At 44.4% G+C, this 27,609-nt stretch overlaps 1 protein-coding gene across 2 annotated transcripts; it reads right to left on the reverse strand.

The window, feature by feature from the left end:
- Positions 1 to 397: 397 nt before the first annotated feature.
- Positions 398 to 27,516, reverse strand: dvl2 (dishevelled segment polarity protein 2). 2 transcript variants are annotated; one of them, XM_046319695.1, is made up of 15 exons: positions 27,394 to 27,516; positions 26,986 to 27,182; positions 10,749 to 10,818; positions 9,385 to 9,548; positions 7,420 to 7,529; positions 6,910 to 7,130; positions 6,469 to 6,538; positions 5,994 to 6,133; positions 5,797 to 5,873; positions 5,614 to 5,681; positions 5,314 to 5,448; positions 4,732 to 4,863; positions 4,430 to 4,606; positions 3,419 to 3,652; positions 398 to 2,258 (listed from the first exon to the last, which is right to left on the reverse strand). In XM_046319695.1, the coding sequence occupies exons 2-15, from the start codon at positions 27,144 to 27,146 to the stop codon at positions 1,714 to 1,716; spliced, it is 2,304 nt and encodes a 767-aa protein (XP_046175651.1). In that variant the 5' UTR covers positions 27,147 to 27,182; positions 27,394 to 27,516; the 3' UTR covers positions 398 to 1,713. The 2 variants fall into 2 exon arrangements, with proteins under 2 accessions (XP_046175651.1, XP_046175650.1); XM_046319694.1 differs by having other exon boundaries at positions 26,986 to 27,472.
- Between the last annotated feature and the right edge of the window lie 93 nt (positions 27,517 to 27,609).

A 27,609-nucleotide genomic window follows, 5' to 3' on the forward strand; every position in this document is an offset into this window, starting at 1 on the left:
GAGTGAGCTCTGGTCTACTTATTCTTCCCTCCAGCTCACTATCCGCCCCGCCCTGAAAAAAAATGAACCAGCGAGACGTCTCGCCTAGAGCCAGCCCCTCCGTAGGGCAGGGGCCAGAGATTGCTGCCCACAATTCAGGGCATTCCTGCATGTGGACCAATAGAAGTAAAAGAGAGGTTCCGGCAGATGCAGGAACGCCCCGAATTCAGGTCGCAATTGCACGCCATTCTCCACCTGTCAACAACAGACTTCTGCATAATGAGAAACATGGCAGTCAACAAAATAGAAGATATTCAAAGAAAATGCATGACATTTTGTCATCTACTGTGCTAGAAAGTGTGTTAATAATTCTCTATAAAAATCCATTTCCATATAGAAGAGAAAAAAAACAAATGTCTTTGGATTTCAGTCTATTACACATTTATTCTCAAATACAGAAACAAAAGTGACAATAATAAAATCAAACCAAAAAAAGGACACCCCAATGTGACACTGCTATACATTTGAAACTATTGACTTCATTTAGCACCTTTATGGTTCGGTTATACATCCTCATCTCTTGTGGACAGATATCTGCATTTTGTTCTGGGTTAAACGAGATTATCATCAATATATATATATATATATATATATATTCACTCGTACAAAATGGACGCTTATGTGCGTCAGTAACATACAAAATATGAGGAGGAGGATCACAGTTATTTAAAGAGAGAGAACTCATGATTCAATCCCAAAAGTACCGTTTTGGTGTACCCTCTTCTTCCTCCAAGTACCATTCCTATACCACATAGTCCAAGACAGTGTTACAATACATGGCACCCATTCTTGTCATTTGAGGTATCTATCCTCTGAATACTAGAAAGAAGTTGGCCTGTATCTTAACATGAACTATTCTGTACGATTGCATTTAAAACTAATTGGCACACAAATTCATACAAAATGGGATACTTTACTTAACGTCCCACCATGTTCATAAATCAATGAAAACATGATACATTTCACCTTCTCAAATGTCTTCTTCCCTATAGAAAATAAGAGCAAGTGGCGCCCTCTACTGTTCTAGTCCTCAGGACACTTGGCGACGACTCTTCATTTGGCCCGTTAATAGGTTACTTCGGTCAATTCAATGAAAGACCACTACTGTTCCTTACACCCAGCCAATCAGTCAGTCAGTCCCAGGTAGGAAAAACAAACACGATGCTAAAAGGGAAATCAGTTAGAAAACACACAACAGCTTCACAGATGGTGTGAGAGGCAGAACTAAACCAATATACATGCTTGAAATCAAACAAGAGTTGCGGCTTATCTGATACGGAGTCCAGCAACATGTTTTGGAGTCATAAGATATGTGGAACGTTGTGGGGGGAGTTGCTGCTCCTAGATCTGACCTCTTGATTGCAGGTCTGTCCAGCTAAACGGTTTGGAGGGAAAACAACGAGACTTGAAAACATGCCAGTATATTTAAGAGGGAAGCCAGACGTTATGCATTTCACGTCTTTTACGTTACTGTGCCAAAAATCCTCTGACTCACTGTTGAACCCAGTTTTTACCAGACTAGAAATGAACGACACCAATCTACTAGGGCCTAATCAGACCACAAGTTAATTACCACCAGACTAGAAAAGTCTGTCATCCAGAGAGTGGAATACTCCTAGACCTCACATGAATGGTCACTCACCTCACAAGCACACAAACACACACACAATCAGACTACATAACATCCACAAAGAACTCGCTGGGGTTGCCCATTGCTAGGTGGAAGGACTGGCGCGAGGCGGTCAGCTCAGGGGGCACAGAGCCCAGGTCACGGGTTGGGGGGGCCCCGGGTGGTCCTCCAGGGACTGCGGAGGGGCCCATGCCTGGGTGCATGGGGACCGAGGGATGGTGCTGGTGGAGGTGTCCCATGTTTGGGTGTCCCATGTGTGGGTGTTGGGGCACCATCATCACCATCATAGGGTTGTAGGGCATGGGCATCCCAGGGGGGTAGGGCGACATGTGGGGGGGCATGCGGTGATGATGCGAGCGCTGTGATGTGTGGCTGTGTTCGCTGGGTGTGGCTGAGCCGTGGCCACGCCTCAGGCTGCTGCGGACAGAGTATTCCGATTCGCTGCCACTGCCCGAGCCCTCCCCTTCCCCTCCAGAGGGGGACTTTTCTCCACCTGCTCCCCCCCCCACCACCGTGCTGCCAGGACCTCCCTTAATTCCCCGCCGCCTCTCGCCACCCTCACTCTTTGTAGACCCACTGCTCCGACTCCCTGGGGGGACAGGAACAGGTCAGAACTGGTTAGAATGGGTCAGGAGAGTATAGAACATGTCGCTGTCAGCTCTCATACATGTCGCTGCCAGCTCTCATACATGTCGTTGTCAGCTCTCATACATGTCGCTGTCAGCTCTCAACGCAGTCGCAATTTGGAAATTAGCCACCAAATGTGACACCCTCCACGACCCTCTATCCCTACCTCCCCTCTCGCTGTCTCTCTTTACGTCCCCTCGCTCTGTCAATCCCTCCCTCCCGACCCTCTATCCCTACCTCCCCTCTCGCTCTGTCTCTCTTTACGTCCCCTCGCTCTGTCAATCCCTCCCTCCCGACCCTCTATCCCTACCTCCCCTCTCGCTCTGTCTCTCTTTACGTCCCCTCGCTCTGTCAATCCCACCCGACCCTCTATCCCTACCTCCCCTCTCGCTCTGTCTCTCTTTACCTCCCCTCGCTCTGTCAATCCCCCTCCCGACCCTCTATCCCTACCTCCCCTCTCGCTCTGTCTCTCTTTACGTCCCCTCGCTCTGTCAATCCCACCCGACCCTCTATCCCTACCTCCCCTCTCGCTCTGTCTCTCTTTACGTCCCCTCGCTCTGTCAATCCCACCCGACCCTCTATCCCTACCTCCCCTCTCGCTCTGTCTCTCTTTACGTCCCCTCGCTCTGTCAATCCCTCCCTCCCGACCCTCTATCCCTACCTCCCCTCTCGCTCTGTCTCTCTTTACGTCCCCTCGCTCTGTCAATCCCACCCGACCCTCTATCCCTACCTCCCCTCTCGCTCTGTCTCTCTTTACGTCCCCTCGCTCTGTCAATCCCTCCCCCTCCCGACCCTCGCTCTCAATCCCTCCCTCCCTATCCCTCCCCTCTCGCTCTGTCTCTCTTTACGTCCCCTCGCTCTGTCAATCCCTCCCTCCCGACCCTCTATCCCTACCTCCCCTCTCGCTCTGTCTCTCTTTACGTCCCCTCGCTCTGTCAACCCTCTATCCCTCCCTCGCCTGACGTCCCCTCTCAATCCCTACCTCCCCTCTCGCTCTGTCTCTCTTTACGTCCCCTCGCTCTGTCAATCCCTCCCTCCCGACCCTCTATCCCTACCTCCCCTCTCTCTGTCTCTCTTTACCTCCCCTCGCTCTGTCGATCCCTCCCTCCCCTTAGGGCTTACCTTCGCTGTGCTGGCTGGCCGTGCCCGTGCTGCCTGGGGCGAAGCTGTAACTGGACAGCTCGTGGTAGGGTGGGGGTTGACTGGAGTAAGGGTGGGGGTGGGGGTACTGGAAGGAGGGGAAGGAGTGCAGCAGGGGCCAGGGCGTGACCCCCGGGAGGGGCAGGGGGGCCAGGGTATCTTGGTCAGAGGCCCCACTGGAGCCGTCGTTGTCGTTCAGGGACAGGTTGGCCATGTCTTGGGGGGAAAGAGGGGGTGGGGGAGAGAGAGAAGAAGGAGGGAAGAAGAAGAGAGTAGAGAGGGAGGGGAGAAAAGGAGGTCAAGTTAAACTGGTTATACAACTTGTTTGGCCAAAGGGTTTGAATGAGCTCTAATTGTAGGTACATCTACTGAGGAGATACTGTACACTTCACCGAATATTCTTGGACAGTGAAGCTAACATTTTTTATTTGGCTCTCTGCTGGATTTGAAATCAAAATGTTTCCTATGAAACCACCTTTTATTTTGAGGGGATTTTCATACACCTCTTTTACTGTTTAGAAATGAAAGCATTTTATGTATCTAGTCCCCCCGTTTGAAGACATCATAAGTGTTTGGACAAATTCACTTGTAGTGTATTAAAGTAGTCAAACAGTATTTGGTCCCATATTCTTAGCACGCAATGACTACATCAAGCTTGTGACATTGGATGCATCTGCAGTTTGTTTTGCCCTATAGTTACTGAATGGTGACTGGAGTCATTTTCCTTCGAAGCGAGTAGATCAATGGATTCTCGACTTGGGGGGGGGGGGGACTAGATAAATAAAATGCTTTCACTTCTAAAACTGGAATGAAAACACACTCAAATAAAGTGACATTCTGTACTCTTTCTCATAATGTTCCATTTTAGCTGCACTGCCCAAACACATACAGATGGGAGTGTATAAACATCAACCTTTACACAAATAAAACACATTTTTCTAAATAAAATCAAAGGAATAAAAAAAACTGTTCCTCCCCCCCATAAGTACTCACAGTTCTCGCAGTCGCTGAAGTCTCCGAAGATGTAGTAACACTGCTCTGAGAAGGTGATCTTGTTGACCGTGTGGCGGATGAAGCCGGCCTTCAGCAGATTGCTGGCGTACTTCCGGGCCTCGCGGCGGTCCTGGTAGCCCTCGATGTGGTGGTAAAGCCACTCCACCACGTCAGAACCTGGACACACACACAGGGATGAAAAAAAAGGAGAAAAACAGGAGATGTGTTCCATCAGTTCCCCCCCATCCCCCATCCCCCATCCACAGCATCACTACTGGCCCTGTGTTCACACTCTCTCTCACCCAGGAAGGCGTTGGGGATGGTGATCTTGAGCCACATCCTGTCTCTGACCTCCAGGCCAGACTCCGGGGACGCCATGGCCTTAGCCACCGATGCCATGTCAGAGTGGAGGGACAGGTTGAAGTCATCAAAACCTGGAGAGACAGAGGAGAAGGGGTAAGAGAAAAAAAGGAGAGAGCGAGACGAGGAGAGAGAAATAAAGACATGATTTTTTTTAAAAGGTGGGGGGGTGGGTTGTAGGGAGGGAAAGAGGTGGAGAGAGAAAGGGAGGGATGAAAACAGAGGGAGGTAGACAGCCATCATTGACCACATAAAACAATGAAGACCAGAAGAGCAAGACAGATGTGGCTGGTGCTTCCTGTGCCATGGCAGAGTTTAAAACACCTGGCACACGAAAAAGGGATGGATATACCACAATAAAAAAATATAGAGGGAGGAGGGCAGAGACGAGAGAAACAGAGAAGACAAACAGATGAAGTGAGAGACACCAGATGGGGGTCAAGGGGAGAGAGGGAAAGAGTGACTGGAGGCAAAGTTGAAAAGAGAGAAAGCTAAAATAGAAAGACAAAAAGAGGGGTACTGACGTTCTGTCTCAGTGACGGAGGAGGAAGAGGTGACGGTGCTGAGAGCGGAGCTGGCGGTGTAGGGGGGGTAGGCCCCCGTCAGGGCCACCGAGTGGTTCACCCACACTGCTGGGTCTATTGGCCGGATTGGCTCATCTACAGAGAGAGGGGCAAAATGTCTAATTTATTCATTTGAAACAGAATTTATTTGACATTTCAGAGATTCATGTATTGATGGCTCCACCATATAAAGACCAAGTTGACTAATCTGTCTTCCATCGATCTCTACGGTAGAGACGAGACGTCCAGCTTACTACTCACTGCGAGGGAGTGTGAAGTAACCCTGAGGTGACGGGTCCCAGCACTTTGCCACTGTCAGGATGATGGGTCTGAGAGAGAGACAGGTCATCACCATCGTCATCACATGTCAACTGACCAGACATTTCACACTGAGAACAACTGGTTGGGAATGTCAATGAGAACGTATTTATGTCAGCCACTGACCCCGGTTTGTGTACGATCTCCCTCAGCACACGCACAGCGTCATCGTTGCTCATGTTCTCAAAGTTGATGTCGTTCACCTTGATGAGAAAAGCAGAGTCAGTAAACATTAATGGTTTAATCTTAAATCAGGAACAAATGGCACCAGTAGTATCATGGCTATCTAGGGTCATCCTGTAGTCCCCCGGGCGGCCCCGCACCTGTAGCAGCATGTCCCCGGGTTCGATGCGTCCGTCTGCTGCCACCGCCCCTCCCTTCATTATGGAGCCGATGTAGATGCCCCCGTCGCCCCTCTCGTTGCTCTGCCCGACGATACTGATACCCAGGAAGTTGTACTTCTCTACAGGGGGGCAAAGGTGACGAAGAGATTGGGCTTTGTCCCAAAAGGCACCCTATTCCCTAAATGGTGCACTATTTTGGACCAGGACCCATAGGGAGGTCAACAGGGCAGAAATGTGTGAGAGGGGAGGATTTCTATAGGCTAGGATTTCTCCGCCATTTCAAGAAAGAGTTTTTTTTACAAAATGGATGGGGCAGAGTCCTGGTTAGGTAGATGTTAGGTTCGAGGTATAAAATAACATGAAGAAGCATGAGTCAAAGAGAAGGTCAGAGAAACAGATGGAAGAGGTAAAAACAACTGGCAGAGAGACAGAAGGGAACAGTGATGTTACTGACCCATGTTGAGTGTGACGGTGATGATGTTCAGAGACATGGTGGAGTCTGTCACACTGCTGAACGACGACGCCTGGGACAAGACATGGGGGGAAAAAGTAAAACTACAATAGATTCCAACGCAGAATGGGCAGTTTCTGACATGCAATGTTTCAAGTAAAATCAAAAATAAAATGAGTATATAAGTATATACTATAAATACATGTATGTATGTATGTATGTATGTATGTATGTATGTATGTATGTATGTATGTATGTATGTATGTATGTATGTATGTATGTATGTATGTATGTATGTATGTATGTATGTATGTATGTATGTATGTATGTATGTATGTATGTATGTATGTATGTATAGAAATATATATGTAATATACATATATAGAAGTATACATATAGAGAAATATACATATATACACAGAAATATACACACATACGCATTACCCTTTCTAGCCTCGGGGGGCGCTGTTTCCTGCGTCTGCGGTGGCGTTTGAGCAGCCTGGAAGCCGTGCTCTGCTCCGTGGAGCCACTGAATCGGCTGATGGTGTCGTCCTCCTCAGAGTCACAGAAGCTGGTGGTGTCCAGCTCGCTGCTCATCACAGTAGTAGCACTCTCATAGCCCGCTAGGTGGCGCTCCATGCCACTCTGGCCGTTCATCCTCGGCCCTGAGGCACCGCAGAGAGATGTGGGTGAGGGGAGAGGGCGAGAGAAAGAGGCTTTACTATGGCTCTCATGTTTAGTAATGTTGTCAATGTCAATTGTTTTTACAGCTAGAACAAGGGTTGTGTTCAGTAGGCCCAAAATGGGAGAAAACATTTTGAAAAGGTGAAGCCTGACATTGGCTAATTAGAAACGCTCATTGTCATTGTCCATTTTTTACTACGTGTGCCCTACTGAACACAACCCAGTGCAGTTTCATCATGTGACAGAGTGTGTGCTGTGCAGAGTGCTCACCACGCTGCTCCATGGCCTCCCTGTGTCTGGGTCGCTCTCTCCTAAAGGACACCACAGACTCTGTTTCAGACTGGTCATCCAGGTTCTCCACACTGTCTGCTGCATTGGGACTGGATAGGGAGAGGGTAGAAGTGGGGAAAACATAGAATTACTTTGTCCATTCTACTCATTCTAATTCTATGGGTGAGAGATGGTATTGTATGTCGGCTCTGTTACATAAATTACCTAAAAAAACACAAATAGCAGCACACATAACCTCTAATCAAATAGGCTACAAGCCAGATCATATTAGGACCGGAGGACAGGTAGCTAGCATACAATGGTGTAGGGTGTCCACTCACTCTGCCCAGGGTGGATGAAAAGGAAGTGACTTCATCACCAAAGCGTGTTATGTTATAAAACAGATTTGACCAAGACAAATATGATTCTTTATGTTCTGAATTGTTCAGTGGGGACTTTGTAACATATCATAACAATGATATCCAAAAAGTTGGATTTCGTAACTAATACATCCGATAATACGCACCGAGCTCTGTTGACGGAAGCGCCGCTTTCTCACAGTGACGTTTGAGGACTTAACATGTTGTGGTGGTCGTCTGCAAAGTTGTTTCAGCAGGTCGCAGAAAGCTAAATTAACATGAGCTGAATTCAATGTAAAATGCTTTGTAAATAAAATAAAATGCTCCGTTGACATTTCACTGACAAGATTTCTCACAAAAACAAGCGCACCTCATTAATTTGAAAAGCTTATACTGAAATATGAAAATACGTCATGTCTCAAAATCGATATCCAAAATCGACAATGTTTTATGTCCTCCGGTTTAGAAAAGAAAATTAGTTCAAAAGGCGAGACTGGCAGTTCTCGCACAGCATCCAGCCCCGCTGACACTATGCCAGCAGCATACCACCCTGCATACCACTGCTGGCTTGCTTCTGAAGCTAAGCAGGGTTATTCCTGGTCAGTTCCTGGATGGGAGACCAGATGCTGCTGGAAGTGGTGTTGGAAGGCCAGTAGGAGGCACTCTTTGCTCTGGTCTAAAAAAAAATATCCCAATGCCCCAGGGCAGTGACACTGCCCTGTGTAGGGTGCAGTCTTTCAGATGGCACGTTAAATGGGTGCTCTGACTCTGAGGTCATTAAAGATCCCATGGCACTTATCGTAGGGGTGTTAACCCAGGTGTCCTGGTTAAATTCCCAATCTGGCCCTCAAAACCATCAGGCTCACCTAATAATCCCCAGTTTACAATTGGCTCATTCATCCCCTGTAACTATTCCCCAGGTCCTTGCTGCAAATGAGAATGTGTTCACATGTCAACTTACCTGGTAAAATAACGGACAAAATATGCTATTTTCCCGATTTTTTTTTTTCTCGGGCCATTGATATATTCACCTTAAATATTCTACAAGGGTTAAAACTCCAATAGCTTTTGAATGGATTATGATCAACGTGAGTTTTGACCATTGGTTTCCTTAGAGGAGTATCTATACAATTAACATATTATTTTACCAATTGGTTAAAAGATGCATTTCTGATTGGACACCCTACAATGTGTATGACTAGGAAGCAATGGATCAAGCCTAGTAGACTGGTACTGTATATCACAACTGGGTTCAAACAGTATTTTAAATGTACATTTTCAATAACAGTGCTAGATGGGCGGGTTTGTACTTTTGGGGCCATTCCATTTGTCCCATTGTGCCAGGCATACTGCATCTAGTGCAACTAATGATTTTAAACACTATTTGAACCCAGGTTTGCTGTGTATTATGATATTCTAGACAGGTGCTTAAGAGTCAATGGGCGGCACAGGCTATGATCACGTTGAAATGGGCAGTTGAATTTAATTGTAGGTAACATGATGGCTGGAGTAGAATACACTAGATACAGTGTAAGAGATGCAGCACAGTGAGACTATGATACTGTGATTCGTGTGATTGTGGAAGAGGGTGTCTGTGTGTAACTACTGGAATGATGGGGGTCTGGAGTCACCGATGCCCCCGGTCCTCTCAACAGGTGGGGGTGGGAGGGGAGGAGGAGGGGGTGAGGGCAGGGACCGGACTTCTGCTGGGGGCGGAGGAAGGACTGGTGATACCAGCTCTGCTGCTGCTGGGGTGTCTGATGATACCAACTGAGGAGGAGAGGAGAATAGTGGAGAGATGGATAGAGGGACAAGGAGTTGAAAGTGGATGATGGTGAGGATGGAAAAAAAGGAGGATGAGGGCAAAAGAGGAGGAATTAAGTAAGAAGCAGAGGATAGTATACGAGACAGGGGGAAATAGGTTGAAGAGAGGGAGAGAAAAAAATATGGGGTTAAAAGAAAGGGATAGGGAGGGAGAAAATACTTTCTACAGACCTAGCATACACACACACACACACACACACACACACACACACACACACACACACACACACACACACACACACACACACACACACACACACACACACACACACACACACACACACACACACACATCTGCCTGGGGGGTTAATGCTAACAAACATGCCAACTACCTTAATCACCACAGATTCTGGATTTCTATACATTTCTGTTGTATGAAAAGGAGGGACTTAGCATTGAACAAACTACATGCAATCAAATGTTCTGTCTTGAACTTAACCTTGAGAACCGGTTTGTGGTTTTGATTTAATATCCCTGCCCCAAGTGACAGAGAACAAATTTGCCCCCCTTTCTTTAAAAACTTTCCTCCGTCTCCTCTAATTGCTGTTTGACTATAGAGCACTCGTGCCTCTGGGACCATCCTATCACGTGTCCATCCTTATGGTCTCCTCTATTTGGCCAACCCTTTCAATCCCTTTCCCTTCTTCCTTGTCCTACTCCTCCTCCTCCTTATGCACTTAGCAGATGCATTCCTCCCCAACCCCCTGTTATCCGGGATGAGTCCCAATGTTTTGTCTGGAGGACTCAAAGTAATAAACCTTGTTTAGGGTAGGGTAATCATAAGCGGGGAAATTTGAGGATGTAAGAAATCCTTTGTTTCTTCAGTGTTACGATCACAGATAGTGGGTTCTTGTAACGGTTCTACTAGTAAAGCAAGGCCATAGCTACAGAGGTCGTTAAAGAAAAATCGTCCATGTTGGCACCAAGAGTTCCATGACAATAACATTCTAATTGGCATTCTTAGAGCTGCTAGGACCATTTCAGCCATATTGTTTCGACTTGGGAACGGGACTTTTACAACTCAGTCCTGGAAAAATAGTTTCAAGCGATTCAGGAATTCCCCCCCTTTGGCTCCCCTTCTCCTGCTGGTCTTTTACGGGTCCAAGATTATGGTGTACATTCTACCTCTCCCAACTCTGTTCTTACCCATGACACCACACGGCCGTTAAAGCACGGGAGCTTAGCACTTTCATCAGAGATCTCTTCCTTCACCACCCTGAAGACAGACAGAGGAAACAGAACAGAGGAGTTCGATGCGGTTTTGATTAGACCAAGAGTAACAAACACAGGAGACAAACACACACTAAACTCATTTTTGAAATTTTACCTTTATTTAACTAGGCAAGTCAGTTAACAACAAAGTCTTATTTTCAACGACGGCCTAGGAACAGTGGGTTAACTGCCTTGGTCAGGGGCAGAACGACAGATTTGTACCTTGTCAGCTCGGGGATTTGAACTTGAAACTTTTGGGTTACTAGTCCAACACGCTCCTCATACACAGGAGACAGATGCAAAGAGCAACATGAGGACACTGCTGTGTTATTGCTTGTTTTCCAATGACTCACCATCATTACCCAAACCACAATGGAGATAGATAAACACACACCAAACTCCCTACAACTAAAACTCATGGACCAGCCATTGTTTCTCAAGACTTCTATAACTTCAGACCCTTCTTTCCCTCTGCATCCACCTCTTCACTCTGATTGGACAGGTAGCATCTGCTGTATAATTTATCTCCGTCTGTCCAGCTACCATGTTATTACCGCAGTACTTAGGACCTGGGCTGGACACGAGTACTGTGTCGAGGAGACACTTAACTGACTGCCCAGACTAGGATCAGGTCCATCGTGAACTACTGGGCATCCCATCTATGAGAAGCTCGCCAAACAATTCGAAAGTAGCCTACATGCAATTTCCACATTAAACTGTCAAACAAATCTCAGAAGTATCAGACAAGCAAGCAACATATTCTCACCCCTGGTTAGCCACATTGGCTAAAATAAAGCTCAAATCTAACAGTCTCTGCCAATTAATTTTCAGCAATATTTCCCCAGCCTGTCAGTGTGGTGCACAGGTTTGTCTATCACTCAGTCTGTAGCCAGTTGATGCAATAGGCCTAGCCATCTTGTGGGTTGACAGTAATACTTTCCCCAAAGCCTTCTCTATTAAATGTTAACTCAAAAGCAGGCTTACCTGGCAGACGTATATCATAAGTATATTATTTCTATCTATTATTTGTTGTTTGAAAACTTTGACATGAAATGAGCATTAGTCAGTACAGAACAGTCGCTAGAAGGGCACATTCCTCACCTGCTAGATGTGCAATTAAAAAATGGGCCAGATGTGCAATTAAAGGGGAATTACACAAAAAAACTACATTTGTTTGTTTTAATTTAAAATGTATTTAGATATGATTTAAGCATTGACATGGACTCAGCACATCAAGTTTCCTTGTTTCTCTATGAACTATTGTAATTTTGCGAGTGTAAACCAAAACAACTCTAAAAACAAGAAAAAGTAAACACAATTCGTAAAATATCTAACAGAATTGGGGGGGGGGGGTCTGATTTTATAGGGACCTCTAGAGTTTAACCATTATTTTACCAGGTACAGTATATTGACCGAAAACTGCACTCAGGACCCGGGGAAGGAGTTGCAGGGGAGAGAAGAAGAAAAGGTGCGCACTTGAAAGCTATAAATAAAAGTGTAGCTCGCGACATTGTTTTTTTTAAAGCAGCTCTCATGCTCTAAAAGGTTGGAGACCCCTGCAATAGCCTATGTAAATCTACTGTCCCCCATAGTATAAAAATTTACCTATTCTACTGGTCAGCTTCTCGAGAAAGAAAAAGCCTATTCCAAAACAGACTCTGGGACAATCGACCCCAAATTCATACAACCAGTAGGCCTAGGCAACATAAAAACAAACACTTTAAAAGGCAATGAGTCTCGTGCAACAGATCAGGACGTTTAGCTTAAAAATGTTGATAAACTATTACTTCTTCACATTATAAGCACAGCAATGCGCACCAGGCAGTAGGCTACTCGCAAATGTTCGTTCCATAATGCAATTAGCGGTAAAACGTTATCAAAAGGCCACCACACATGCTAGCGGTTTCATGTGAGAAATTAAAATAGACATTCGATATTTGGAAAGAGAGGAGATCTAATAGGCTACTTTGAAGCAAGGTAAGACAGAAGATGGTTTCAAACAATTAAGTATGTTTTCAAAATGCATAATGCCTCCAACTCATTGCAAAGTGGTGGGATGCACTGATGAAGCCTGCCTTCTGTTGCTTTTGAAGTGCTGCAGCAGCAACAGGTCTTGCACTGTCTGACAGATTTTCCACTCAAAGGCTCTGTATGTTTGTTGTACGCGTGTGATGATACACTACCAGTCAAAAGTTTGGAAACACCTACTCATTCCAGGGTTTTTCTTTATTTGTAGTAGGAATGATTAAGAATATGGACATATAAATATATGGATGAGCATCTAATGCAGCACTCCATCACTCTCATTGGTCAAATAGCCTTTACACAGCCTGGAGGTGTGTTTTGTGTCATTGTGTTGTTGAAAAACAAATGATAGTCCCACTGAGCGCAAACCAGATGGGATGGCGTATCACTGCAGAATGCTGTGGTAGCCATGCTGGTTAAGTGTGCCTTGCACTCTAAATAAAATAGAGTGTCACCATCACACCACCTCCTCCATGCTTCACGGTGGGAACCACACATGGAGACCATCCATTCACCTACTCGGAGTCTCACAAAGACACGGCGGTTGGAACCAAATATCTCAAATTTGGACTCATCAGACCAAAGGACAGATTTCCACCGGTCTAATGCCCATTTCTCGTGTTTCTTGGCCCAAGCAAATCTATTTTCCTATTGGTTTCCTTTAGTAGTGGTTTCTTTGAAGGAATTCGACCATGAAGGCTTGATTCACACAGTCTCCTCTGAACACTTGATGTTGAGATGTGTCTGTTACTTGAACTCTGTGAAGCACTTATTTGGCTGCAATTTCTGAGGGTGGTAACTCGAATTAACTTATCCTCTGCAGCCAGAGGTAACTACAGATTTTTACTTTCCTGTGGCGTTCCTCATGAGAGCCAGTTTCACCATAGCGCTTGATAGTTTTTGCGACTGCACTACAAGAAACTTAAAGCCATGATGGACTGTCATTTGCTTATTTGAGCTGTTCTTGCCATAATATGGACTTTGCCCTATTTGGTTAAAGACCATCTTTTGTATACCACCCTTACCTGTCCTCCCTACCTTGTCACAACACAACTGATTGGCTCAAACGCATTAAAAAGGAAAGAAATTCCACAAATTAACAAGGCACACCTGTTAATTGAAATGCATTCCAGGTGACTACCTCATGAAGCTGGTTGAGAGAATGCCAAGCATGTGCAAAGCTGTCAAGGCAAAGGGTGGCTACTTTAAAGAGTCTAAAATATAAAATACATTTTCACGTGCCTGTCCATGGCACCAGTCATTTCCCGTCTTCCACTCTCACTGAGTCTAAAATATAAAATACATTTTCACGTCTTCTATTATTCTAAAGTGTAGAAAATAATAAATCAAGCAAAACCCCTTAAATGAGTAGGTATCCAAACTTTTGACTGGTACTGCACATAACGACTATACTGAACAACTCGCCAATTTAATTCCACATAATTATGCAAATTAACCTAGACAGATTAGCATGGCCAGCCAAATGTATTTGCATCGATGTATAAGCTAAAAAGCGTTATTTCGCAAATGGGATTTTTTTCCCTCCTTTCCCGGACAATTAGCCTGCACCAATTTTCTTTGCTGGCTTTTCCATTTTCTATGGCCAAAAGCTGGCTGTTACCAGCTAATGGAAACACAGAGATTGTGTATGCGTGCGTATGGATGTCAGTGCTTTGCAATATTTTGTGTGTAGTACGGTTTGCTAGGCTGACTTTGGGGTTTTGTAAGCAGCGGTTGCGGGTTGGTTTTGTGGGTGAGTGGTAGCACAGGGCCAGATTGTTGTGGGTGAGTGGTAGCACAGGGCCAGATTGTTCTGGGTGAGTGGTAGCACAGGGCCAGATTGTTGTGGGTGAGTGGTAGCACAGGGCCAGATTTTGTGGGTGAGTGGTAGCACAGGGCCAGATTGTTGTGTGGGGGTGAGGGCCAGATTGTGGTAGCACAGGGCCAGATTGTTGTGGGTGAGTGGCAGCAGGGCCAGATTGTTGTGGGTGAGTGGTAGCACAGGGCCAGAGATTAGCACAGGGCCAGATTGTTGTGGGTGAGTGGTAGCACAGGGCCAGATTGTTGTGGGTGAGTGGTAGCACAGGGCCAGATTGTTGTGGGTGAGTGGTAGCACAGGGCCAGATTGTTGTGGGTGAGTGGTAGCACAGGGCCAGATTGTTGTGGGTGAGTGGTAGCACAGGGCCAGATTGTTGTGAGTGAGTGGTAGCACAGGGCCAGATTGTTGTGGGCACTGGGGAGGCATTGTCACAGGCAGGAGGCTGGCCTTGTGTGAGCATACTTGGTTTAGTCCCTCTCACCTACTCTCTCACTCTTAACCTCCTCTTGGTACCTCTTTCTCCCTCTTTCTCCCTCCTACCATATTTTTCTTACCCTGCTCTCCCTTTTCTCTCAGTTTCTGAATAATTTTGGTTGCTCACTCTTCTTTCTCACTCTGTGAGGACTAGGGTTGCACATGTTTTGCAATGGATATATTCACAATATCATATGGAGACAAACATAAAACATTTTACCTTATTTAAAAAATATATATATTTAACCAGGTAGGCTAGTTGAGAACAAGTTCTCATTTACAACCTGCGACCTGGCTAAGATAGAGCAAAGCAGTGTGACAGACAACACAGTTACACATGGAATAAACTATAAACAAGCCAATGACACAGTAGGATAAAAAATAAAATGTCTATATACAGTCTATGCGCAAAAGGCATGAGGAGGTAGGCAATAAATAGGCCATAGGAACAAATAATTACAATTTAGTAGATTAACACTGGAATGAAAATGAGCAGATGATTTGTGCAAAAGAGCAGAAAAGCAAATAAAATAAAAACAGTATGGGGATGAGGTAGGTAGATTGGGTGGGCTATTTACAGATGTACTATGTACAGCTGCAGCGATTGGTTAGCTGCTCAGATAGCTGATGTTTAAAGTTGGTGAGGGAAATAAAAGTCTCCCAACTTCAGTGATTTTTGCAATTCGTTCCAGTCACTGGCAGCAGATAAATGAAAGGAAAGGCGGCCAAAGGAGGTGTTGGCTTTGGAGATGATCAGTGAGATATACTTGCTGGAACGTCAGCTACGGCTGGGTGTTGTTATCATGACCAGTGAACTGAGAAGGCGGAGCTTTACCTAGCATAGACTTATGGACCTGGAGCCAGTGGGTATGGCGACGAATATGAGGCGAGGGCCAGCCAACGAGGGCATACAGGTCGCATCCAATTTGCTGAGTAGAGTGGAGGCTATTTTGTAAATGACGTCGCCCAAGTCTAGGATTGGTAGGATAGTCCGTTTTACGAGAGTGTTTGGCAGCATGAGTGAAGGATGCTTTGTTGCGAAATAGGAAGTCGATTCTAGATTTAATTTTGTATTGGAGATTCTTAATGTGAGTCTGGAAGGAGAGTTTACAGTCTATCCAGACTCCTAGGTATTTGTAGATGTCCACATATTCTAACTCAGAACCTTCCAGAGTAGTGATGCTGGAAGGGCGGGCAGGTGCTGGTAGCGATCGGTTGAAGAGCATGCATTTGGTTTTACATGTATCTAAGAGCAGTTGGAGGCCACAGAAGGAGAGTTGAATGGCATTGAAGCTCGTCTGGAGGTTAGTTAACAGTGTCCAAAAAAGGGCCAGAAGTTTACAGAATGGTATCATCTGCGTAGAGGTGGATCAGAAAATCACCAAGAGCGACATCATTGATGTATACAGAGAAAAGAGTTGGCCCAAGAATTGAACCCCGTGGCACCCCCATAGAGACTGCCAGAGGTCCAGACAACAGAACAATGATGCCCAATGATCCATCGCATCTTCCAAAAACTTATTTAACATACATCTGTAAAATGATAGCCTAGAAACTAAAGCTTTGGTTGTCTTACTCTCATGCTTCCATGTTTTCTCCCTGGACATCCTCAATTTCCACCTCTTGAGCATCAGACTCTGAGGCCTTATCTTCACTGTTACTATCCAACCTTGTTGAGGATGGCTAATTGTCAGGCTCAAAAAGCATTTTTCAACCCTTGTATTGGTCATTCTGTTGCGTGCTTTCGCGTGTGTGTTCCCAAACAAGGAACAGTTGCGCTCAGAGGCGGCTGATGTTGGTGGGATTTGGAGGATGGAGGCAACAGGGGAAAGAGCCTCAGATCCATAAAGTCCCTTCCACTAGATGGCTTATGAGATAGGTTGGCCCGACTGCCATATTGCATCTCCATCCCAAAGCCTTGGCTTGGAAGGGTACTTTGGCAGACTGCCAAGAACCTTGCCCTCATCCAGGCCAAGGTGGCGAGACACAGTAGTGATGACACCATAGTCCTTGTTGATCTCTGCACCAGACAGGATGCTCTTGCCTGCATACTTGGGGTCCAACATGAACGCTGCGGCATCAATGGGCTTCAGGCAGAAGTCTTCACGTTTTTGATGCATTTCAGTACTGCAGTTACCTCTGCTTGGCGCAACCATGAAGTGGGCAGGGCAGTATGGATTTCTTGGGGCTGTCCATATCGGCACACTGTGATATGGCCATGTCTTGGAGACTCTGTCCCCTCCAGGAGACATGATGACACCACCCCAACCAGTGTTGCTTCAATGTGGTGCTCTTATTCTTCTCACTTTGCTTGGTGAGGTAGATTGCGGCTATAAATTGATGACCCTTCACATACCTAACCATTTCCTTGGCTCTCTTGTAGAGTGTATCCATTGTTTTCAGTGCCACGATGTCCTTGAGGGGCAGATTCAATGCATGAGCAGCACAGCTAATGGGAGTGACATGAGGATAGTACTCCTCCACTTTAGACCAAGCAGTCTTCATGTTGGCAACATTGTCTGTCTCCAGTGCAAATACCTTCTGTGGTCCAAGGTCATCGATGACTGCCTTCAGCTCATCTGCAACGTAGAGACTGGTGTGTGTAGTCCCTTGTGTCTGTGCTTTTGTAGAATAGTGGTTGACGGGTGGAGATATAGTGAATTTTGCTTGCCCATGTAACAGTCGACCACCCATCAGAGATGATTACAATAAAATCTACTTTCTCTATGATTTGCTTGATCTTCACTTGAACTCTGTTGAACTCTGCATCTAGCAAATGAGTAGATAAAGCATGTCTGATTGGAGGGGTGTATGCTGGGAGAAGAACATTCAGAAGCCTCTTCCAATACACATTGCCTGTGAGCATCAGAGGGGAACCAGGTACATGCGCAGCTCTAACAAGACATTCATCATCATTTCTCTGACTACGTTCCTCCATTGAGTCAAAAAAACGTCAGATTCCAGGAGGACCATGAGCTGTTGCTATCGATAAGGTGTCCGATTCATCATTTTCACCTTGAATAGATGTATAGGGACTTTTATCAGAGGTTGCTTGTTGTGAGCACTGAGGGAACTTTATGCACGTCGCCAGATGATTTTGCATCTTGTTGCATTATTCACATATGATTTGTCACAGTATTTGCAAATGTACACATTAGCTGCGGTGAAATGTATCTACACATCAGATAGAGGGGGTGGCATTTTCCTGTAAAGATTAGAAAGAAAATGAGAAAAGAAAAACCCAAATACAATTCCACGTACAGATAAATAGTTAAGCAGTTAGATTAAACAACTCCTTTGTAAGATAAATGTTTTAAAATGAAACATGTATGGAAAAAGGTGAATTAACACTTCAGTTAGCAGACTCAAGCAAGCTAAAACCCACATGATAGCAAAAACTAACTAGCAGCAATTGTTAGAAATTATTTAAAACACTTTGCTGTAGCCAACTATTTACTAGTTAAAAGAATCATGTCATAAAATATATTAACCCCACCTAGTATTGTAATCAAAACTTACCAGATAGCATGTAGTCCTTAGCTCAGACAGTGTAGTAGTGTGGGCTCAATAGCATCTCATTAGTGTGCAAGATCTTGAGAATCAGCTGTACTGTATATGTGATGGAAGAATGCACTGTGCATGCAGAGGGTTGTAATTCCATTTAATTGTGGATAGTTTAACCTAATATGCCACAAGACCTAGCATTGCCTTGTGTTTCCCACAAAAAAAGGTTCACTGTTATAAGCTAACTTTTTGTTGATGAATTTAAACAAAATTCCCCAAATTCCCGGGCTTAACTTCCCATGGAAAATTTCCGGAAATTCACTGGAAAGTTTCCAACCCTTTGCAACCCTAGTGAGGACGGACTCAAATTGCATCCAGAAAGGGACAGACCGATGCAACATTCTACCCAACAGAGTAATTGTCCGCATACCTCACTATTACAAACAAATGATCTCCCCTCAAGCTATTTCACCAACGCACAAAAAAAAGCCTCAAAACACAAACATAGCAAATATCCCCTCATAGCCATTACTCCTTGGCCGCACATCCCAAACAAAAAAACGTTTTTCTCCCGTCTACTAATGTCTCGCACATCACACCCAAAACCACCATCCACTTCCCCCACCCCTCCTGTCCATCTCTCGAGCCTCTCTTCATGTTGACTCTGCCGCAGCCAGACCCCCAGCAAATGGCCCCTCTCCAACCCTAGGTTCTCCTGGTCTGCTCCACTCCATGCTGCTGGCTCTGCCCCGACTGACACACAGCCTGTCTGACAGCTGGCTCGCACTCCCGGAAATGAAAACGCACAAGGAACAGGCAAAACACACACAGTGATGCTTTAGTTACTTTGCTGAGGCCACAGGCTGAAGGAACAGGCCCTGAGAAAAGTAGCTCAGTTTTGATTGGGTAGCTGACTTCTGAGCAGAGTTTTAATGTAGCCTACTTGTAACGGACTTTGAGGTTCGTTTCCAAATGTTGCGGTAGAAGTATGGTCAGACAACTCAGTAGACGCAGGAGAACTTGATTGTTTTAGCACCCGTTCTTATAATATAAGTTGGTGTTTTGTGGTGTTATTTGTTTGTGTGAGTAAGTTTACATTTCATTGTAGCTTACAAAACGCAAGCGGTTTTACTGCAATTAATGTGTTTAACAGAAGCCCTAGGTCTCATCAGGCAAACTCCACCACAAACATGCATTCCATTCAACCTAGGGTAGGGCACAACTGACAAACAGCCACCAAAGAAAGATTGACAGTCACAGCTCTTCCAGTCTGGAGGATTTAAATGGGAGAAAGTAAGGAGAGGAAAAAAGTATGTCTAAAGTAGAGGTCGACCGATTAATTAGGGCCGATTTCATAATCGGTAATCTGCATTTTTGGGTGCTGATTATGGCCGATTACATTGCAAACTATGAGGAGACTGCGTGGCAGGCTGACCACCTGTTATGCGAGTACAGCAAGGGACCAAGGTAAGTTGCTACATGCATAAAACGTTTTTTTTTTAAACAATCAATCTTAACATAATCACTAGTTAAACTAGTGATATCATCAACCATGTGTAGTTAACTAGCTTGTCCTGTGTTGCATATAATCAATGCAGTGCCTGTTAATCTATCATCAAATCACAGCATACTTTGCCAAACGGGTGATGATTTAACAAAAGTACATTCGCGAAAAAGCACAATCGTTGCACCAATGAACCTAACCATAAAGATCAATGCCTTAAAATCAATACACAGAAGTATATTTTTCTAAGCCTGCATATTTCGTTAAAAGAAACTCATGTTAGCAGGCATTATTAACTAGGGAAAATTGGCCAAAACTGCTGCATATACCCGGACTTTGCGTGCAATGAACGCAAGAGACGTGGCACAATTGCCCTAGTTAATATTGCCTGCAAACACAAATCTCTTTAAACGAAATATGCAGGTTTAAAAAATATATATTTCTGTGTATTGATTATAAGAAAGGCATTGATTTTTATGGTTAGGTACATTCGTGCAACGATTGTGATGTTGTTTAATCATCACGCGTTTGGTGAAGTAGGCTGTGATTCGATGATAAATTAACAGGCACCGCATTTATTATATGCAACGCAGGACAAGCTAGTTAACCTAGTAATATCAACAACCATGTGTAGTTAACTAGTGATTATGTGAAGATCGATAGTTTTTTCATAAGATAAGTTTAATGCTAGCTAGCAACTTACCTTGGCTCCTTGCTGCACAAGTGTAACAGGTGGTCAGCCTGCCACGCAGTTTCCTCGTGGAATGCAATGTAATTGGCCATAATCGGCATCCAAAAATGCAGATTACCGATTGTTATGAAAACTTGAAATAGGCCATGCCGATTAAATCAGTCGATCTCTACTCCAGAGATGTTTGATAGGGTTCAAGTTCGGGCTCTGGCTGGGCCACTCAAGGACATTCAGAGACTTGTCCCGAAGCCACTACTGCATTGTCTTGGCTGTGTGCGCGTTGTCCTGTTGGAAGATGAACCTTTGCCCTGGTCCTGAGCGCAGTGGAGAAGCATTTTCATCAAGGATCTCTGCACTTTTCTTGGTTCATCTCTCCCTCAATCCTGACTAATCTCCCAGTCCTTGCCGCTGAAAAACATCTCCAAAACATGATGCTTCCAGCACAATGCTTCATTGTAGGGATGGTGCCAGGTTTCCTCCAGACGTGACGCTTAGCATTCAGGCACTAAAGTTCATCTTGGTTTCATCAGACCAGAGAATCTTTTTGTCAAACTCCAAGAGGGCTGTCATTTGCCTTTTACTTAGATGCGGCTTATGTCTGGCCATTCTACCATAAATGCCTGATTGGTGGAGTGCTGCAAAGATGGTTGTCCTTCTGGAAGGTTCTCCCATCTCCACAGAAGACCTCTGGAGTGTGATAATCGGGTGCTCCCTGACCACCTCCCTGACCAAATCCTTTCTCCCCGATCGCTCAGTTTGGCCGAGCCGCCAGCAATAGGAAGAGTCTTGGTGGTTCCAAACTTCTTCCATTTAAGACTGATGCCGGCCACTATGTTCTTGGGGACCTTCAATGCTGCAGAAATGTTTTGGTACCATTCCCCAGATCTGTTCCAGGACACAATCCTTTCTGAGCTCTACGGACCATTCCTTTGAACTCATGGCTTGGTTTTTGCTCTGACATGCAACTGTGGGACCTTATATAGACAGGTGTGTGCCTTTCCAAATGACATCCAATCAATTGAATTTACCCCAGGTGGACTACAATTAAGTTGTAGAAACATCTTAAAGATGATCAATGGAAACAGTGTACACCTGATCTCAATTTCAAGTCTCATAGCAAAGGGTTTGAATACTTAGATAAATAAGGCATTTCTGTTTTTAGTTGATTAATTGTTCAGCAGTCTTACTGCTTGGGGGTAGAAGATGTTAAGGAGCCTTTTGGACCTAGACTTGGCTCTCCGGTACTGCTTGCCATGCGGTAGCAGAGAGAACAGTCTATGACTTAGGTGACTGGAGTCTCTGACAATTTACAGAAGCCTATAGCTTGGGTCTCCAAATTCCATCCAAGCAAAGTATGAGGGCACACGAAAATTCTGAATAATGGCACAGCTATTTATATTAGAGATCGACTGATTATGATTTTTCAACGCCGATACCGATTATTGGACGACATATAAAAAAGCCGAAACTGATTTTTTTTTTTTTTTTAACGATTTTTATTTATTTATAATAATGACAATTACAACAATACTGAATTAACACTTATTTTAACTTAATATAATACATAAATAAAATCTATTTAGCCTCAAATAAATAATGAAACATGTTCAATTTGGTTTAAATAATGCAAAAACAAAGTGTTGGAGAAGTAAAAGTGCAATATGTGCCTTGTAAAAAAGCTAATGTTTAAGTTCCTTGTTCTGATGTTCTGAGCATATGAAAGCTGGTGGTTCCTTTTAACATGAGTCTTCAATATTCCCAGGTAAGAAGTTTTAGGTTGTAGTTATTATAGGAATTATAGGACTATTTCCCTCTTTACCATTTGTATTTCATATACTTTTGACTATTGGATGTTCTTATAGGCACTTTATTATTGCCAGTGTAACAGTATAGCTTCCGTCCCTCTCCTCGCCCCTACCTGAGCTCGAACCAGGAACACATCGAAAACAGCCACACTCGAAGCATTGTTATCTATTGCTCCACAAATGCCGTTGGGGGAAAATGCAAGGGGAAAACTACTTCAAGGTCTCAGAGCGAATGCCATCACCGATTGAAACGCTATTAGTGCGCACCCCACTAACTAGCTAGCCATTTCACATCGGTTACACCAGCCTAAACTCGGGAGTTGATAGGCTTGAAGTCATAAACAGCTCAATGCTTGAAGCACAACGAAGAACTGCTGGCAAACGCAAAAAAGTGCTGTTTGAATGCATGCTTACCAGCCTGCTGGTGCCTACCACCGCTCAGTCAGACTGCTCTATCAAATCATAGACTTAATTATAACATAGTAACACACAGAAATGCGAGCCTTAGGTCATTAATATGGTCAACCAGAAACTATGATTTTGAAAATGTTTATTATTTCAGTGAAATACAGAATCGTTCCATATTTTATCTAACGGGTGGCATCCCCAAGTCTAAATATTGCTGTTACGTTGTATAACCTTCAATGTTACGTCATAATTATGTACAATTCTGGCAAATTAATTACGGTCTTTGTTAGGAATAAATGGTCTTCACACAGTTCGCAACGAGCCAGGCGGCCCAAACTGCTGCATATACCCTGAATGCTTGCACAGAATGCAAGAGAAGTGACACAATTTCCCTAGTTAAAAGAAAGTCATGTTAGCAGGCAATATTAACTAAATATGCAGGTTTCAAAATACACTGCTCAAAAAAATAAAGGGAACACTTAATGTAACTCCAAGTCAATCACACTTCTGTGAAATCAAACTGTCCACTTAGGAAGCAACACTGAATGACAATACATTTCACATGCTGTTGTGCAAATGGAATGACCAACTGGTGGAAATTATAAGCAATTAGCAAGACACCCCCAATAAAGGAGTGGTTCTGCAGGTGGTGACCACAGAGCACTTCTCAGTTCCTATGCTTCCTGGCTGATGTTTTGGTCACTTTTGAATGCTGGCGGTGCTTTCACTCTAGTGGTAGCATGAGACGAAGTCAACAACCCACACAAGTGGCTCAGGTAGTGCAGCTCATCCAGGATGGCACATCAATGCGAGCTGTGGCAAGAAGGTCTGCTGTGTTTGGCAGCGTAGTGTCCAGAGTATGGAGGTGCTACCAGGAGACAGGCCAGTACATCAGGAGACAAGTAGGAGGCAGTAGGAGGGCAACAACCCAGCAGCAGGACCGCTACCTCCTCCTTTGTGCAAGGAGGAGCAGGAGGAGCACTGCCAGAGTCCTGCAAAATGATCTCCAGTAGGCCACAAATGTGCATGTGTCTGCTCAAATGGTCAGAAACAGACTCCATGAGGGTGGTATGAGGGCCCGACGTCCACAGGTGGGGGTTGTGCTTACAGCCCAACACCGTGCAGGACATTTGGCATTTGCCAGAGAACAACAAGATTGGCAAATTTGCCACTGGCACCCTGTGCTCTTCACAGATGAAAGCAGGTTCACACTGAGCACATGTAACAGACGTGACAGAGTCTGGAGACGCTGTGGAGAACTCTGCTGCCTGCAACATCCTCCAGCATGACCGGTTTGGCGGTGGGTCAGTCATGGTGTGGGCTGGCATTTCTTTAGGGGGCCACACAGCCCTCCATGTGCTCGCCAGAGGTAGCCTGACTACCATTAGGTCCCGAGATGAGATCCTCAGACCCCTTTTGAGACCATATGCTGGTGCGGTTGGCCCTGGGTTCCTCCTAATGCAAGACAATGCTAGACCTCATGTGGCTGGAGTGTGTCAGCAGTTACTGCAAGAGGAAGGCATTGATGCTATGGACTGGCCCGCCCGTTCCCCAGACCGGAATCCAATTGAGCACATCCGGGACATCGTGTACCACAGACTGTCCAGGAGTTGGCGGATGCTTTTGTCCAGGTCTGGGAGGAGATCCCTCAGGAGACCATCCACCACCTCATCAGGAGCATGCCCAGGCGTTGTACTGAGGTCATAGAGGCACGTGGAGGCCACACACACTTATGAGCCTCATTTTGACTTGTTTTAAGGACATTACATCAAAGTTGGATCAGTCTGTAGTGTGGTTTTCCACTTTAATTTTCCAGTTTGACTCCAAATCCAGACCTCCACAGGTTGATAAATTTGATTTCCATTGATAATTTGTGTGATTTTGTTGTCAGCATATTCAACTATGTAAAGAAAAAGGTATTTAATAAGAATATTTCATTCATTCAGATCTAGGATGTGTTATTTTAGTGTTTCCTTTATTTTTTTGAGCAGTGTATATACTTGTGTATTGATTTTAAAAGAAAGGCATTGATGTTTATGGTTAGGTACACACTGGTGCAACGACAGTACTATTTTCACGAATGCGCTTGTTAAATCATCACCCGTTTGGAGAAGTAGGCTGAGATTCGATGAGAAATTTACAGACACTGCATCAATTATATGCAACGCAGGACACGCTACATAACCTAGTAATATCATCAACCATGTGTAGTTAACTTGTTATTATGTCAGGGTTGATTGTTTTTTATAAGATAAGTTTAATGCTAGCTAGCAACTTACCTTGGCTTCTTGCTGCACTTGTGTAACAGGTAGTCAGCCTGCCACACAGGCTCCTCGTGGAGTGCAATGTAAGGCAGGTGGTTAGAGCGTTGGACTAGTAACCGGAAGGTTGCAAGATTGGATCCCCGAGCTGACATGGTAAAAATCTGTCATTCTGCCCCTGAATAAGGCAGTTAACCTTCTGTTCCTAGGCAGTCATTGAAAATAAGAATGTGTTTTTAACTGACTTACCTAGTTAAATAAAAGGTTAAAAAAATACAAAAAATGACATGTAAAACAAAACAAAAAAAATGCAGATTACCGATTGTTATGAAAACTTGAAATCGGACCTAATTAATCAGCCATTCCGATTAATCGGTCGACCTCTAATTTATATCCTATTTCACTGTGGAAAAGGGGGCCGCAATACATGTCGATATGATTTTCAGTTTGCTTCCATTTGGCTGGTTTCAAATTCATCTCCTGTGATCATAAGGAAAAAGCATTTAAACCATGTAAAACAATTGCTATGTGCATTTACAATACACATTTAACTAGCTCTTATCAATAGCTCTGACCAATTTATAAATTACAGCGCATGGAGAACGCTGTTATTTTTTAATCTGAAAAAAGTAGACGCTTTTTCCACTTGGAACGTACAGGTTTGCTGATCTTGTGGTCCTTCTGTAGCTCAGTTGGTAGAGCATGGCGCTTGTAACGCCAGGGTAGTGGGTTCGATTCCCGGGACCACCCATACGTAGAATGTATGCACACATGACTGTAAGTCGCTTTGGATAAAAGCGTCCGCTAAATGGCATATATTATTATTATTATTATAAAATTGGTGGAAGTATAAGGAAATTAAGTCAAGGTCAGAATATGTCATCTGTAAACACACTTTTAGTCGAGCTCTACCTCAAACAAAGTAGGTGAATAGCATGTTATTTTCATACTTAAGTTCAAAGTCACAATACATGGAGAGAAAAGCGCATTCAAATGGAATTACGTTCCATTTACAGTCGCTTAACTTGGGTTGGAATAGGGGCCCAAGAGCAGAGCAGGCAAGGGCTTAGGGGTGGAATATACATTGCCGTGTGTAATGTAGCCTAGTTTTATTTACACCATCCCAGCAGCTATCTTAGAAATATAACTTTACTCTGTGTTTCTGAGCATGCACTTTGTAGCCTATAGCACAAATCGATATATAGCCTAGTAAGCAACTCAAACACTGTGAAATATTGCCATTACAAATTACATGACCCTCCCCTGGACTAGAATAAAAAAATAAAAATACTATACCCTCCCCTTGACTGAAAAAGCATGACCCTCCTCCATTTTCCTCCAGGTACCAATTATGTACATTTCTATCAATCTCTAAGTGTAAAGGCGCTCTTAGCTATGAGAAGGGGAAGGGTGTGATGTATAGCGAGAAAGGCCTAATTAAATGGTTCCCATTCTGCGCGCAGTCAGTCAACCCCCCCACATCCCCTCCCTTTTCGATAGGCGAAAGTCACTCACGCACGTTCGTAACGTTAAGGCACATTTGGGGACATTCATTGGATCCCATTTGCGCTTATAGAACTCATGCTGGGTTGGTTGGTTTTCTCCTTTATCATAATTTGCCTGAATTCCACAACCCGACACTCGCACAATCATTAATCACTAACGTTAGCGCTCACTCACCCAAAGTCCTGGTCCATAGACTTGAAGAAGAATTTATAGTTGGGCTTGTTCAAGACCTGTTTAAAATCCAACAAAGTGATACTTTCGGCAGGAATCGGAATCTTCACCAAATACGGCGTCTCCTCCTCGTCGATGTGGTATATTATTTTGGTTTCCGCCATTTCTCCAAACTCTTTTTTTCAGCTGTCCCACAAAAACTATGGAAGAGAAAGCTAACAGGCTAACGGGAAAAGGGGGTGAGGTGAAATGCTCTTACAACGCTAGCCAGTAAATTTGCACTGGCCAGAACTAACAAAAAAGTAAAAAATTATACTTATACCACGTGCTTATCCCCTTAGTTTCTATCTCCCAAAGATACAATATATCATTATCCTACGGCCAAAGAATTAAAAACCAAGCACACCCTACCTTCACACTGTCGGCCACCCACAACTTTTCCCCCAACAAAAACATACGGAGGGAAGGGGGACTCTAAAAACGTTTCTCTCCACTGTTGCAAGCCAACGCGGCGTATGACGTCGTGTATGCTCCCTTTACGTTTTTGCTCAACGTGCCCTCGTCCCCCTGTATAAATATTCTGGAGATTTTATTCCACAATACATTTTCCACATTAGTCATAATTCA

Source organism: Oncorhynchus gorbuscha, linkage group LG21 (assembly GCF_021184085.1).
Source record: "Oncorhynchus gorbuscha isolate QuinsamMale2020 ecotype Even-year linkage group LG21, OgorEven_v1.0, whole genome shotgun sequence".
Lineage (NCBI taxonomy): Eukaryota > Metazoa > Chordata > Actinopteri > Salmoniformes > Salmonidae > Oncorhynchus > Oncorhynchus gorbuscha.